The sequence below is a fragment of the Mauremys reevesii genome, linkage group 22, assembly GCF_016161935.1.
Source record: "Mauremys reevesii isolate NIE-2019 linkage group 22, ASM1616193v1, whole genome shotgun sequence".
NCBI classification, from domain to species: Eukaryota; Metazoa; Chordata; order Testudines; family Geoemydidae; genus Mauremys; species Mauremys reevesii.
In genome coordinates, this window is record NC_052644.1 from 24,412,441 (window position 1) to 24,428,099 (window position 15,659).

Here is a 15,659-nt window from a genome sequence, read left to right on the forward strand (position 1 = left end):
AGGGGCAGTGAGACCCCGGCAGTCCAAGCTCCGCCCCCACCCGGCAGTCTGGCCCCACTGAGAGGGGCAGTGAGACCCCGGCAGTCCAAGCCCCCCCCCCCTCCCCCCGGCACTCTGGCCCCACCGAGAGGGGCAGTGAGACCCGGCAGTCCAAGCCCCCGCCCCAGGCACTCTGGCCCCACCGAGAGGGGCAGTGAGACCCCGGCAGTCCAAGCCCCGCCCCGGCAGTCTGGCCCCACCGAGAGGGGCAGTGAGACCCGGCAGTCCAAGCCCCGCCCCGGCAGTCTGGCCCCACCGAGAGGGGCAGTGAGACCCGGCAGTCCAAGCCCCCGCCCCAGGCACTCTGGCCCCACCGAGAGGGGCAGTGAGACCCCGGCAGTCCAAGCCCCCGGCAGTCTGGCCCCACCGAGAGGGGCAGTGAGACCCGGCAGTCCAAGCCCCGCCCCGGCAGTCTGGCCCCACCGAGAGGGGCAGTGAGACCCGGCAGTCCAAGCCCCCGCCCCCAGGCACTCTGGCCCCACCGAGAGGGCAGTGAGACCCCGGCAGTCCAAGCCCCCGGCAGTCTGGCCCCACCGAGAGGGGCAGTGAGACCCCGGCAGTCCAAGCCCCGCCCCGGCAGTCTGGCCCCACTGAGAGGGGCCGTGAGACCCCGGCTGTCCAAGCCCCCTCCCCCGGCACTCTGGCCCCACCGAGAGGGGCAGTGAGACCCCGGCTGTCCAAGCCCCCGGCACTCTGGCCCCACTGAGAGGGGCCGTGAGACCCGGCTGTCCAAGCCCCCTCCCCGGCACTCTGGCCTCACCGAGAGGGGCAGTGAGACCCCGGCAGTCCAAGCCCCACCCCACCCGGCAGTCTGGCCCCACTGAGAGGGGCAGTGAGACCCCGGCAGTCCAAACCCCGGCAGTCTGGCCCCACCGAGAGCGGCGGTGAGACCCCGGCAGTCCAAGCCCCCGGCACTCTGGCCCCACCGAGAGGGGCAGTGAGACCCCGGCAGTCCAAGCCCCGCCCCCCCGGCAGTCTGGCCCCACTGAGAGGGGCAGTGAGACCCGGCAGTCCAAACCCCGGCACTCTGGCCCCACCGAGAGGGGCAGTGAGACCCCGGCAGTCCAAGCCCCCCCCCCCCGGCCCTCTGGCCCCACCGAGAGGGGCCGGGAGACCCCGGCTGTCCAAGCCCCCGGCAGTCTGGCCCCACTGAGAGGGGCAGTGAGACCCCGGCAGTCCAAGCCCCGGCACTCTGGCCCCACCGAGAGGGGCAGTGAGACCCGGCAGTCCAAGCCCCCGGCACTCTGGCCCCACCGAGAGGGCAGTGAGACCCGGCAGTCCAAGCCCCCGGCAGCCTGGCCCCACTGAGAGGGGCAGTGAGACCCCGGCAGTCCAAGCCCCCGGCACTCTGGCCCCACTGAGAGGGGCAGTGAGACCCGGCAGTCCAAGCCCCCGGCAGTCTGGCCCCACTCACCCTGCGTGCGTGCGGGGCTGGCCACGGGCAGGGGCGTGCCAGGCACGGAGGGCAGCAGCTGGATGGTGGTGGTGGGCGTGGGGGCGGCGGCCTGGGGCAGCAGAGTGATGCCCATCTGCGCCAGCGGCTGGCTGGCGGGCGCGGCGGGCGCGGCGGCAGCCGGGGCGGGGCTCTTGGGCGGGTTGGCGGGCACGGAGGGCACCGGGGCGGGGGCGGGCGAGGCGGCCGCCGGGATGTCGTCCGTCTGCAGCTGCAGCAGGTAGGTGTCGGCCGTGGGCACCGAGCCCCAGCTCACCTCCAGCGAGTTGGTGTTGGCCCGAACCAGCTGCACCCGGGAGGGGGCCGGGGGCTTCTCTGGGGGCAGAGGGGGGGTAAGAAGCTGGAGCCTCCCGATCTCCCGCCCCCCGCCAGGCATCCCCCTCCCATGTACCCGGGGACCCTGCTCCCCATCTGCGCGCCCCCCCGGCATCCGGGGACCCTGCTCTCTGCCCGCCCCCGCCCCCCACAGACCCTGCTCTCCGCCCACGCGCCCCCCCGGCATCCGGGGACCCTGCTCCCCATCTGCCCACCCTCCTGGCACCCGGGGTCCCTGCTCTCCGCCCGCCCCCGCCCTCCCGGCACCCGGGGTCCCCGCTCTCCGCCCGCCCCCGCCCTCCCGGCACCCGGGGTCCCTGCTCTCCGCCCGCCCCCGCCCTCCCGGCGCCCCGGTCCCTGCTCTCTGCCCGTGCCCCCTCCACAGACCCTGCTCGCCGCCCACGCACCCCCCCTGCACCCGGGGACCCTGCTCCCCATCTGCGCGCCCCCCGGCACCCGGGGACCCTGCTCTCTGCCCGTGCCCCCCCCCACAGACCCTGCGCTCTGCCCGTGCCCCACAGACCCTGCTCTCCGACCACCTCCCGCCCGGCACCCGGGACCCTGCTCTCCGCCCACCCGGCACCCAGGGACCCTGCTCTCCGCCCACGCCCCCGGCACCCGGGGACCCTGCTCTCCGCCCACCCCGCCCCACAGACCCTGCTCTCCGACCACCTCCCGCCCGGCACCCGGGACCCTGCTCTCTGCCCGCCCCGCCCCCACAGACCCTGCTCTCGACCACCTCCCACCCGGCACCCGGGACCCTGCTCTCGACCGCCCCCGCAGACCCTGCTCTCCGCCGCCCCGCCCGGCACCCGGGACCCTGCTCTCTGCCCGTGCCCCCAGACCCTGCTCTCGCCCCACGCCCCACGGACCCTGCTCTCCGCCCACGCCCCCCCCGGCACCCAGGGTCCCTGCTCTCCGCCCACGCCCCCCCCCACGGACCCGGCGCTCCGCCCGCGCCCCCCCCGGCACCCGGGGTCCCTGCTCTCCGCCCGCCCCCCCGCTCTGGGGGCCCTGGCACTCACCCGTCTCCAGGTACCAGAGGTCCTTGCAGCACACCTGGTTGTTCCAGGCCTTGCGGTAGCCGTCGCGCCCGCTCCAGATGTAGAGGCGGGTGTTGATGGAGACGGCGCAGTGCCCTGCCCGCGCCCGCGGGATGTTGTCCTCCAGCGTGTCCATGAGGATCGGCTCCCAGGCCATGGAGTCTGTGGGGAGGGCCAGGGGGCTGGTTCCAGCAGGGGGGCCACGGGGGGGTCCCTTACCCAGGTTGAGGCAGGCCAGCGTGTTGGTGCGGGAAGGGGAGCTGGGGGCTCGGGGAGCCACGGGGGGGTCCCTTACCCAGGTTGAGGCAGCCAGCGTGTTGGTGCGGGGAGGGGAGCTGGGGGCTGGGGCCACGGGGGTCCCTTTACCCAGGTTGAGGCAGGCCAGCGTGTTGGTGCGGGAAGGAGCTGGGGGCTCAGGAGGGCCACGGGGGTCCCTTACCCAGGTTGAGGCAGGCAGCGTGTTGGTGCGGGGAGGGGAGCTGGGGGCTCGGGCGGGGTTCGGGGGTCCCTTACCCAGGTTGAGGCAGGCAGCGTGTTGGTGCTGGAAGGAGCTGGGGGCTCTGGGGGCCACGGGGTCCCTTACCCAGGTTGAGGCAGGCAGCGTGTTGGTGCGGGAGGAGCTGGGGGCTCTGGGGCCACGGGGGTCCCTTACCCAGGTTGAGGCAGCCAGCGTGTTGGTGCGGGAAGGAGCTGGGGGCCTGGGGCCACGGGGGTCCCTTACCCAGGTTGAGGCAGCCAGCGTGTTGGTGCGGGAGGGGAGCTGGGGCTCTGGGAGGGCCACGGGGGTCCCTTACCCAGGTTGAGGCAGGCAGCGTGTTGGTGCGGGGAGGAGCTGGGGGCTCTGGGGGCCACGGGGGTCCCTACCCAGGTTGAGGCAGGCCAGCGTGTTGGTGCGGGAGGAGCTGGGGGCTCGGGGCCACGGGGTCCCTTACCCAGGTTGAGGCAGGCCAGCGTGTTGGTGCGGGAAGGAGCTGGGGGGCTTGGGGGCCACGGGGGTCCCTTACCCAGGTTGAGGCAGGCAGCGTGTTGGTGCGGGAAGGGGAGCTGGGGGCTCTGGGGGCCACGGGGGGTCCTTACCCAGGTTGAGGCAGGCCAGCGTGTTGGTGCGGGAGGAGGAGCTGGGGGCTCGGGGGCCACGGGGGGGTCCCTTACCCAGGTTGAGGCAGGCCAGCGTGTTGGTGCGGGAAGGGGAGCTGGGGGCTCTGGGGGCCACGGGGTCCCTTACCCAGGTTGAGGCAGGCCAGCGTGTTGGTGCGGGAGGGAGCTGGGGCTCTGGGGGCCACGGGGGTCCCTTACCCAGGTTGAGGCAGGCCAGCGTGTTGGTGCGGGAGGAGCTGGGGGCTCGGGGGCCACGGGGGTCCCTTACCCAGGTTGAGGCAGGCAGCGTGTTGGTGCGGGGAGGGGAGCTGGGGGGCTCGGGGGGGGCCACGGGGGGGTCCCTTACCCAGGTTGAGGCAGGCCAGCGTGTTGGTGCGGGAGGAGCTGGGGGCTCGGGGGCCACGGGGGGGTCCCTTACCGAGGTTGAGGCAGGCCAGCGTGTTGGTGCGGGGAGGAGCTGGGGGCTCTGGGGGCCACGGGGTCCCTTACCCAGGTTGAGGCAGGCCAGCGTGTTGGTGCACTTCCACTCCTTCTCGTGCGTGGCCACTTTGACGTCGTCCATGACAAGGGGCACCCAGCCCCCGAAGACGTACATCCTGGGGGGAGGAGGGGGTCAGAGCTGCGCCACGGGGCAGGGGCTCGGGGTGGGGGCTTACTTGTTGCCAATGGTGGTGGCGGAGTGCAGGCTGCGGGAGGCGCCACGCCGCTCAGGCTGGGCTTGTTCCACGTCAGGGTCTCTGGGGGTGAGAACAGACACCCTGAGACCCGGCCTGTGCCCCCCCGGCCCCCCGAGCCAGCGGGACCCGGCCCCCCCCCGGCCCCCCCGAGCCAGCGGGACCCAGCCCCCCCCGAGCCAGCGGGACCCGGCCCCGGCGCCCTGGCTCCAACCCCACGAGCCAGCGGGACCCAGCCCCAGGCGCCCTGGCCCCGGCCCCACGAGCCAGCGGGACCCAGCCCCCCGGCGTCCTGGCCCCAGCCCCACGACCCAGCGGGACCCAGCCCCGGCGCCCTGGCCCCGCCCCACGAGCCAGCGGAACCCAGCCCCCGGCGCCCTGGCCCAGCCCCCGAGCCAGCGGGACCCAGCCCCGGCGTCCTGGCCCCGCCCCATGAGCCAGCGGAACCCAGCCCCGGCGCCCTGGCTCCAGCCCCACGAGCCAGCGGGACCCAGCCCCCGGCGCCCTGGCCCCGGCCCCCGAGCCAGCGGGACCCAGCCCCGGCCCCCGAGCCAGCGGAACCCAGCCCCGGCGCCTGGCTCCAACCCCACGAGCCAGCGGGACCCAGCCCCCCGGCGTCCTGGCCCCGGCCCCACGAGCCAGCGGAACCCAGCCCCGGCGCCTGGCTCCAGCCCCACGAGCCAGCGGGATCCAGCCCCCAGCGTCCTGGCCCCAGCCCCCCCAGGGAGCCAGCAGGAACCCAGCCCCCCGGCGTCCTGGCCCCAGCCCCCCCACGAGCCAGCGGGACCCAGCCCCCCGGCGTCCTGGCCCCAGCCCCCCCACGAGCCAGCGGGAACCCAGCCCCCCGGCATCCTGGCCCCAGCCCCTCCAGCCCAGCCCCCCGGCGTCCTGGCTCCAGCCCCCACGAGCCAGCAGGAACCCAGCCCCCCGGCGTCCTGGCTCCAGCCCCCCCAGGGAGCCCGCGGGAACCCAGCACCGGCGTCCTGGCCCCAGGCCCCCTGGCATCCTGGCTCCAGCCCCACGAGCCAGCAGGAACCCAGCCCCGGCGTCCTGGCCCCAGCCCCAGGAGCCAGCGGGAACCCAGCACCCCGGCGTCCTGGCCCCAGGCCCCCTGGCATCCTGGCTCCAGCCCCCCCAGGGAGCCAGCGGGAACCCAGCCCCCCGGCGTCCTGGCCCCAGCCCCCCCACGAGCCAGCGGGAACCCAGCCCCGGGTCCTGGCTCCAGCCCCCCTGGCCCACCCCCCCGGGTCCTGGCACCAGCCCCCCCCGGGAGCCAGCGGAGAACCCCGCGCCCCCGGCCCAACCCCCGAGTCCTGGCCCCAGTCCCCCCCAAGGAGCCAGTGGAGAACCCAGCCCCCGGCCCAACCCCGTGTCCTGGCTCCAGCCCCAAGGAGCCAGTGGAGAACCCAGCGCCCCCGGCCCAACCCCCCATGTCCTGGCTCCAGCCCCCCCAAGGAGCCAGGGGAGAACCCAGCCCCCGGCCCAACCCCGTGTCCTGGCTCCAGCCCCAGGAGCCAGTGGAGAACCCAGCCCCCCCGGCCCAACCCCCCGTGTCCTGGCTCCAGCCCCCGGCCCAGCCCCGGTGTCCTGGCCCCAGTCCCCAGGAGCCAGCGGAGAACCCAGCGCCCGGCCCAACCCCGTGTCCTGGCCCCAGTCCCCCCAAGGAGCCAGCGGAGAACCCCGCCCCCCAGGCCCAACCCCCCCACCGTGTCCTGGCCCCAGTCCCCCCAAGGAGCCAGCGGAGAACCCAGCCCCCCGTGTCCTGGCTCCAGGCCCCAGCCGAACCCCGCGAGGACCCAGGCGTCCTGGCGGCTGTACCGATGTCCAGCGTCCAGAGGTCGCCGAGGCGGCAGCCGCTCATGCCCCCGTAGATGACGAGCTTGGATTTCTTGTTGTCCCGCTCAGTGTACACCACGGCGGTGTGGGACTCGCGGGGCGGGGGCAGCACCCCGTACGTGATGGGGATGTCCCAGGCCACCACGCCGGAGCCTGGCCGCAGCTCCAGGATGTACAGGTCATTCAGGTACCTGCGGGGGGACATGGGCTCGTGGGGGGAGGGCACAAGTCCCCCCATCCCCAGGGATCCGGGATAGAGCAGTGACCTGCACTTCCACCTTGCACAGCTAGAGGGCAGCCTCTCCCCACAGCCAGGCACAGAACCCAGGCGTCCTGGCTGGGGGAGGGCACTCTAACCCACCCGACACCTCCCCACTCCCACTCCAAGAGAACCCAGGCGTCCTGGCTGGGGGAGGGCACACTAACCCACCCGACACCTCCCCACTCCCACCCCAAGAGAACCCAGGCGTCCTGGCTGGGGGAGGGCACTCTAACCCACCCGACACCTCCCCACTCCCACTCCAAGCCCAGAGAGAACCCAGGCGTCCTGGCTGGGGGAGGGCACACTAACCCACCCGACACCTCCCCACTCCCACCCCAAGAGAACCCAGGCGTCCTGGCTGGGGGAGGGCACTCTAACCCACCAGACACCTCCCCTCTCCCACCCCGAGCCCGGAGAGAACCCAGGCGTCCTGGCTGGGGCAAGGCACTCTAACCCACCTGACACCTCCCCACTCCCACCCCAAGAGAACCCAGGCGTCCTGGCTGGGGGAGGGCACTCTAACCCACCCGACACCTCCCCACTCCCACCCCGAGCCCGGAGAGAACCCAGGCGTCCTGGCTGGGGGAGGGCACACTAACCCACCCGACAGCTCCCCACTCCCACCCCAAGAGAACCCAGGCGTCCTGGCTGGGGGAGGGCACTCTAACCCACCCGACACCTCCCCACTCCCACTCCAAGCCCGGAGAGAACCCAGGCGTCCTGGCTGGGGGAGGGCACACTAACCCACCCGACACCTCCCCACTCCCACCCCAAGAGAACCCAGGCGTCCTGGCTGGGGGAGGGCACTCTAACCCACCCGACACCTCCCCACTCCCACCCCGAGCCGGGAGAGAACCCAGGCGTCCTGGCTGGGGGAGGGCACACTAACCCACCCGACACCTCCCCACTCCCACCCCGAGCCGGGAGAGAACCCAGGCGTCCTGGCAAACCCCCCACCCTCCGAGCCAGGACAGAACCCAGGCGTCCTGGCGATCGCTCACCTGGGAATGTTGTTCTTGGGGTCCTCGCTGTCGTTTGCCAGCCCCCCAAACAGGTAGCACTTGTTGCCCACAAGCGAGAAGCTGTGGCCCAGGCGGGGGCAGGGGGGCGGCCCGTTCTTGGGGGTCTTGGCCTTGAGTCTCTTCCACTCCCAGCGGCTGGCCTGCAAGGGGGGGTTCATTGCAATGCAGCCCCACTGCCCCCCACTCCTGCACACCCCACCCAGCCCCCAGTCCCCTCCCAGAGCCAGGGAGAACCCAGGTGTCCTGGCTCCCAGCCCCCCTGCTCTCACCACCAGCCCCCACTCCCCTCCCAGGGCCAGGGCAGAACCCAGGAGTCCTGGCTCCCAGCTGCCCCCACTCCCTCCCCAGAGCCAGGGAGAACCCAGGTGTCCTGGCTCCCAGCCCCCCTGCTCTCACCACCAGCCCCCACTCCCCTCCCAGGGCCAGGGCAGAACCCAGGAGTCCTGGCTCCCAGCTGCCCCCACTCCCTCCCCAGAGCCGGGGAGAACCCAGGTGTCCTGGCTCCCAGCCCCCCTGCTCTCCCCTCCCAGGGCCAGGGCAGGACCCCGGCATCCGGGCCCTACCTGCAGCTCGTAGAGGTCGCTGCTGTACTTGCCGTACTCCACCATGCCCCCGAAGACCAGCAGCCGGGTGCCGTCGCACACGAAGCCGTAGGCGGCGCAGCCGGGAGGGATGTCGCCCCGCACGGCCGGGATGAACCACTGGTTGGTGGCTGAAGGGGGCAAGTGGGGCATGAGTGGCGGGTCGGGGGGTTCAGGGCTGGACGGAAAGTCCAGCCTGCAGGTTGCCCCCATCGGCCAGGGCTGCCCTCTTCCCCCCCCCTCGCAAGGTGCAGAACAAACACCTGCACCTGAACCCAGGTGTCCAGAACTGGGGGGGGGGGGGGCAGAGCTCAGAGCGGGGAGGGGCGAACCCAGGCTTCCGGGACCCGGGGGGGGGGCAGAGCTCAGAGCGGGGAGGGGCGAACCCAGGCGTCCGGGAACGGGGGAGCTCAGAGCGGGAGGGGCTAACCCAGGCGTCCGGGAACTGGGGGCAGAGCTCAGAGCGGGAGGGGCGAACCCAGGCGTCCGGGAACGGGGAGCTCAGAGCGGGAGGGGCGAACCCAGGAGTCCGGGAACGGGGAGGCAGAGCTCAGAGCGGGAGGGGCGAACCCAGGCGTCCGGGAACGGGGGGCAGAGCTCAGAACGGGGAGGGGCGAACCCAGGCGTCCGGGAACAGGGGAGGGCAGAGCTCAGAACGGGAGGGGCGAACCCAGGAGTCCGGGAACAGGGGAGGCGAACCCAGGTGTCCGGGAAGGGGGCAGAGCTCAGAGCGGGAGGGGCGAACCCAGGCGTCCGGGAACGGGGAAGAACTCAGAGCGGGAGGGGCGAACCCAGGCGTCCGGGAACGGGCGGGGGAGCTCAGAGCGGGGAGGGGCGAACCCAGGCGTCCGGGAACGGGGAGAGCTCAGAGCGGGAGGGGCGAACCCAGGCGTCCGGGAACGGGGGCAGAGCTCAGAGCGGGAGGGGCGAACCCAGGCGTCCGGGAACAGGGGCGAACCCAGGCGTCCGGGAACAGGGGGCAGAGCTCAGAGCGGGAGGGGCGAACCCAGGCGTCCGGGAACGGGGGCAGAGCTCAGAGCAGGGAGGGTGAACCCAGGCGTCCGGGAACGGGGCGGGGGCAGAGCTCAGAGCGGGGAGGAGCGAACCCAGGCGTCCGGGAACGGGGGAGAGCAGAGCCCAGAGCGGGAGGGGCGAACCCAGGCGTCCGGGAACGGGGAGGGGCGAACCCAGGCGTCCGGGAACGGGGAGAGGCGAACCCAGGCATCAGGGAACGGGGCGGGGGAGAGGCGAACCCAGGCGTCCGGGAACGGGGAGAGGCGAACCCAGGCGTCCGGGAACGGGGGAGAGGCGAACCCAGGCGTCCGGGAACGGGGAGAGGCGAACCCAGGCGTCCGGGAACGGGGGGGGGGGAAGAGGCGAACCCAGGCGTCCGGGAACGGGGAGGCGAACCCAGGCGTCCGGGGCAGGCTGACATTGGGAGACCCGTCGCACTGGACACTGCAGAGCGACAAGGAGGGGCAGCCCAAACGCGTCATCATCGCCCCTGGATCCCAGACAAGGAAACTGAGGCAGGGAAGGGACTTAGCCATGGTCACACAGGGAGCCTGCGGCAGAGAACCCAGGAGTCCTGCCCCCCCAGCCCTACCCACAACCCTCTGCTCCCCGCCCCCCACCTGGGCTGTGGGCAAACGAGCCACCTCGCAAGCAGCTTCCTGAAGAGACTCTAGAGACACCCCCACAAGAGTGTGCCACGGGGGGGAGGGGGGGGGGGCCTCCTGGGTTCTCTCCTGGCTCTGGGAGGGGACCTGGGGCTACAGTTAGAGCCCGGACTCCTGGGTTCTCTCAGAGATTAACACAACGAGGAGCTGGGGTGTGAGAGTGTGGGGGGGGTGGGGCTGACACCCCACTCGGAAAGCCCCTTAGTGAAAATGTGGGGGGACGGATGGACGGCAGACCCCTCCCCCACCAACCCAGGACCCCCCCCCCGGACTCCCCCCCACTTGCCACAATCCCCAGACCTCTGAGGCACCTGGTGCTCCCCCCACCGGTGCCTGTGGCTGGCGCAGCGACGGCATTTCCCTCGCTCCCAGGGTGGCAGCCCCTCTGCCCCCTCGCCCACGGGCTGCCCCCGCAACCTCCCCGCCCACGGGCCGGCTCCCCCAGCGCCCTCCCCGCCCACGGGCCGGCTCCCCCAGCCCCTGCCCCCACCCACGGGCCGGCTCCCCCAGCGCCCTCCCTCCCCCGCCCCCGGGCTGCCCCCCCCCGCAGCGCCCTCCCTCCCCCGCCCACGGGCTGCCCCCGCAGCGCCCTCCCCGCCCACGGGCTGCCCCCGCAACCTCCCCGCCCACGGGCTGCCCCCGCAACCTCCCCGCCCACGGGCCGGCTCCCCCAGCGCCCTCCCCGCCCACGGGCAGGCCCCGCCCCACGGACAGGCCAGGGTTAAAGCAGCCACCAAGGCAGCATTTGAAAGTTGAATTTGGCAGAGGAGGGTTTTGCCGCCAAGTGTCGGGGGGCGGGAGGGGTGACCCTGTCTTCATGCCCCCCCCATGCCGGAGCCCCCCCGTGTAACGGGGACAGAGGCCGGGCGGGGGTGGGGCGGGGGGGCGCCCCCCACCTGTGTTGTAGACGTGCAGCTCGTCCACGATGCCCTCGTTCCCGCCCCCGAAGACGACGATCAGCTCCTTGATGGCCACGGCGCGGTGCCCGTGGCGGGGCCGGGGCACGGGGCCCGACCAGCCCACCACGCGCTTCCAGCGGGGCTGCAGCAGCGCGGGGCCCGGGGCCGGGGCCGGGGCCGCTGCCATGGCCCCTCTCGCTGGCCTGCAAGGGGGGAGGGGGGTTAGTCCGGAGAGCCCCGGCCCGCTGCCCCCTCCTCCTCCCTAGGCTGGGGCCGCTGCCCCCGGGGCTGGGGGCCGGTGCGCCTCCCCACGGGGCTGGGGGCCGGGGCCGCCCCGCCCCCGCCCCGGAGGCAAGCTGCCCCTCCCCCCCTCCCAGCCGGGGCAGGGCCCCCCCCGCTCAAAGCCCGGCCCGGGGAGCCGCCATCTTGCGCCGCCGGGGGAAAAGGGCGGCCGCGCAGAACGAGCCGCCGCCTCCCCCCGGCGGCCCCGGCCCCGCGCGCGCCGCCCCCGGCGCAGCCCGGCCCCGCGGCGCAGCCCGGCCCCGGCCCCGGCCCCGCTGTACGGCACCGGAGGGGGGCGGGAAGCGGCTGCTGGACGCCAGGCGCCTTCACGCCGCCCTGGGAGCCGCCATCTTGCGCCTGCTGTGTGCGGGGAGCCGCTCTTCCTTCCTCCTGCCCGGCTCGGCCGAAGCCGGGGGCGGGGCGCGCCGTACGGACTCCTCCCACTGGGCGCCGCCATCTTGGGGGCGGGCGTGCTGGGCGCCGCCATCTTGGGCGGCGGGACAGCCCCTCCCCCAACGGGGATGGGGTAAAAATAACCCGCGCCCCTCCCCGCACGGCTAGGGGGACCCCCCCAAAAAACATACAACGCTGTACGGCACGGATGGGCGCTGCCATCTTGGGAGGAAGGAACGGAAACGCCCCCCCCGGGTAAGGGGACCCCACCCCCACAATACAAGGTTGTACCGCAAGCTGGGGCAGGAAGCCCCCTCCCCCGATTGCCTGTTTCCCTCGGGCTAGAGGGGAGCCCCCCTCCCAAACATCAAAGGGAGTACGACCATCTGGGCACCAGCGTCGCCATCTTGGCTGCCAGAAAACCCCTCCCCCATTTCTGAACCCCCAGTTCCTAGCTGTTCCCCCACGGTACAATGCTACGGCCCAGCCGCTCTCCCGGGGGAGCCCAGGGCCGCGAGCAGCTTTCCAGGGTTACTAGTCAGGCTGCCCTTCGACAGGCCCAGGCAGAGCCCCCCCTCTGGTGTGGGGCCCCAGGGAATGGCCCTGCTAACCAGCCCAGGGTTTCCTATGCAGAACAGTGGTGACACAGGGGGGCCGTGAAGTTTTATAGGGGGGGGGGGGGGGCCCAGAGTCCCTGCCATACACTGATCTCTGCTTGACATGAGTGTGGCCATCTTGGACAGAAAAACCCTTCGTTATTTTTAAGCACATCTTCCCCCGGCTGAACTCCCCCACACTCGGTCCCTGACGGGCTTCCCCTGGAAGGTGAGGACACAAACGCCAAAACACAAGGCCCAACGTTTAGCTCAGCTTGACATGAGCGCAACCATCTTGGCCAGGAAGCCCCCCCCCCCTTACCATGCCCCGGTGGTGGACAGGGAACCCCAGCACAAAACATGAGGCTGGAAGCCAGGCCCTGCTTGGCACAGCTGCCATCTCGGATGGAAGGAGACGCCCCCACCCCTTGGCCTCTTTATTTCAAGAGCCCAGAGCCCCCTGTGTCAAGCCCTGCTTCGTGCCTCAGTTTCCCCCTCCCCAGCTAAAGGGGACCCCCACCCCAAAATGCCAGGCTGCCCCGACAGCCTGACGTGATGGGGAAACCAACCCCCTCCCATGTGTCCCGCAGCTGAGCCCCGCCCCCCACGTTCCCGCGTCGGGGGCTGGGGGGCCCTGTCTGCCCAACCACCGCTGCAGGAAGCCGCACAGGGGCGCCGCCCTCTTGGATCCTAAGACTCCGCCCTCCCCCTCCGTCTCTGCGCTTCCCCCAAGGTCAGAATTACCCCGGCCGCTCTCCGCGCGGGGCGGGAGCTGCCTCCCCCCACACCAGCCCCGCTGTACGGCAGGCTCCCTCGGCCCTGGGCGCCGCCATCTTGGCTCCGCCCTCCCTAGGGGCCGCCATCTTGGCGCGCTCCCCGTAGCCATTGGGATTTCATTGTGGGGGTGCGAGAGGGAGACCGACCGCCCTCGGGGCAGGGATCGAGCTGGGCTCTGAGCTGCCGCACTTTAATTTCACGCTGTCTTGGGAGCAGCCATCTTGGAGTCCGCCCCCCCCCAAATGCCCGGATGTGGCTCTTCTCAGGGCTATTCAAAATGGCGCCAGCAGAAATGCCCGGATGAGCCGGCCGCCTGCATAACACTATCCAAGATGGCGTCTTTCCAAGCGCCCAGAGGCGGACGCTGAACCAAGATGGCCTCCCGCTCAAGTACCCGGATGAAGGCGGCTCAGCGGGAATCCCTGTCCAAGATGGCCACCGTCTAAATGCCCGGATGTGTCTGTCCCAATAGGGCGCCCCGCTCGATGCCCGGATGCAGGAGGCACGCTCCAAGATGCCGGGACCATGGATGCCCGGATGTCCGTCGCCCCCACTTTGTGACATACAAGATGGCGACTCGCTGATCGGTATGACCAAGAAATCTCCAAGATGGCGACCGTCATCAAAAGGGACCCAAGATGTCGCCCTCCCTAAATGCCCGGATGTTGCTCCCTTATCAGACGGTAAACAAGATGGCGGCAGCTGCCCCCACCCCTCAGGTACCCGGATGCACCTCCCCTCCAGAAGGCCAGAACATGACGGCTTGCTGTTACTTACCCGGATGTTAGTTGTTTTCCAAGATGGCGGCCTAAGTGCGTGGATGTGGCCGTTTTTCAAAATGGCGACCACCTCCTACCCGGAGGTGGCTGCTCAAGATGGCGGCCGAAGTGGCCGGCTGCCGTTGCTACGCGACCGAACGTTTAAAAGGCTTACAATTATACCTGTGCGCAGCGGTGCGCGGACTCCAGTCGCCACGGGCGGGGCAGGAGATCTACCCGCGGCGTGGGAAGGCTGCGAATGCCTGCCCCCTGGGAGCCGCCATTTTGGACCCTTCTCTTCCACACCAGACGAAAGATGGCGGCGCCTCTACGACCCGGATGTGATGTCTCTTACGCATGCGCAGAATGCTCTCCCTTTCTCCCCCCCATACTCAAATACACATGCGCATAGTGTTCGTTCTGCCCAGCTTTCTCATTACGCAGGCGTATACTGGGCCCAAAAACTGGCGCGTGCGCGCCACAATCCCACACTTTTCCTCTGCGCATGCGCACTCTTTTTTTCCGTTTCCTCGCTCCCCGTCCTAACGGTTGTTTTAGTACCCGGATGTTGGCAGAACTTTACCCTCCCCCACCCTCATTGGTCAGTTCAACACGAAATTAAACCCACTTTACCTCGTAATTCCCCTCAGAACACACCCCAGGCTGCCGGCCCAGCCCCGCTCTTAGTTCCTGCGTTTGGCTTGGTTTGAGGCAGGGGCACCAAGATGGCCACTGGTCACGCCTCAGCGCCAAGATGGCCACCAGTCAAAAATGACTGCTGGGCTCATGCCAGCCTTGCCTGGGCTCCGCACGAGTGGGTGGGCTTCCCCAGGGCCCACCTCAGCACCGAGCTGGCCTCCCTTGTCACTTCAGCACTCAGCTGCCTGCCAGGCTCCTCTCAGCGCCAAGATGGCCACCTGACTCACGCCAAGGCCACCTCAGCACCGAGCTGGCCTCCCTTGTCACTTCAGCACTCAGCTGCCTGCCAGGCTCCTCTCAGCGCCAAGATGGCCACCTGACTCACGCCAAGCCCACCTCAGCACCGAGCTGGCCTCCCTTGCCAGGCTAATCTCAGTGATGAGATGGCCACCGTCATTGACTCAGCTCTGGGATGGCTGCCAGGGTCAAGATAGCCCCCTGACTCACACCAAGCCCACCTCAGCACCAAGATGGCGGGGTGGGCTGGGTGGAGGGGGGTCTCTGGGCTGGGACGCCCTGGCACCAGGCAGAAACCAGCCCCCCACTAGAGACGTGGACCCTGCAAGCTCAGGGACAAGGGGAGGGACTGGGGGGTAGGGGGCAAATAATGGGGGGTGAAACATGGTAGGAGGGGGATACAGATGCCCCCCCCACCCTGGCCATCACCATAAGTGTGGGGGGCTCAGGGAGGGATTTGGGGGTCCCAGGTCTGTGTCCATGGGTCAGGGTTGGGGAGTTGTGTATGCAGGAGAGGGGGTGGGGGACATATCCCCACCACTAGCCCCCCTGCATCCCTGACCCATGCACCCCTCACTGTGCTGCTGGCCCCATGCACCTCCCCCAAAGCCTCTGTCCCACAACCCCTGTGTACCCCCCCCACCCATGCCAGAAGGATGGTGAAGGGTCAGCCCCTGGGTGAGACGTGGGGGACTCAGATAGGCCCCCATAGTAACAAGTCAGCAGTTCTTTGCCAGGAGAGCCTCCCCGCCCCCACATCCCCACACAGTGGGTGGGGGGGTGGCAGCTGTCTGGTAACCATGGCAACCAGCCCAACCACCGCATCTCTGGGGGCAGGCAGGGCCAGGCCAGGCGGGGCTGCGGGTCGGGAGTGAGGGGCACTGGCAGGGCTGGGGTGGGGGCAGGGCCAGGCTGGCAGGGGCTGCGGGTCGGGAGTGAGGGGCACCGGCAGAGCTGGGGTGGGGGCAGGGCCGGGCTGGCAGGGGCTGCGGGTGGGGAGTGTGGGGCACCGGCAC

General features: G+C 71.3%; 2 protein-coding genes across 2 annotated transcripts in view; one reads left to right on the forward strand and one right to left on the reverse strand.

Annotated features, from left to right (window-relative positions):
* Window positions 1-13,837, reverse strand: part of HCFC1 (host cell factor C1) — a 41,394-nt gene extending 27,557 nt beyond the window's left edge. Inside the window, 10 exon segments of the mRNA XM_039510321.1 lie at window positions 1,454-1,807; window positions 2,833-3,012; window positions 4,438-4,544; window positions 4,605-4,641; window positions 4,644-4,685; window positions 6,441-6,649; window positions 7,722-7,882; window positions 8,306-8,454; window positions 10,899-11,104; window positions 13,727-13,837. Of these exon segments, the coding sequence (XP_039366255.1) occupies window positions 1,454-1,807; window positions 2,833-3,012; window positions 4,438-4,544; window positions 4,605-4,641; window positions 4,644-4,685; window positions 6,441-6,649; window positions 7,722-7,882; window positions 8,306-8,454; window positions 10,899-11,088 (1,429 nt within the window). The 5' untranslated portion in view covers window positions 11,089-11,104; window positions 13,727-13,837.
* LOC120388949 lies at window positions 11,724-14,852 on the forward strand. Its single transcript, XM_039511074.1, has 3 exons — window positions 11,724-11,831; window positions 12,343-12,401; window positions 13,422-14,852. The coding sequence occupies exon 3, from the start codon at window positions 13,443-13,445 to the stop codon at window positions 14,415-14,417; it is 975 nt and encodes a 324-aa protein (XP_039367008.1). The 5' UTR covers window positions 11,724-11,831; window positions 12,343-12,401; window positions 13,422-13,442; the 3' UTR covers window positions 14,418-14,852.
* The last annotated feature ends 807 nt before the right edge of the window (window positions 14,853-15,659 follow it).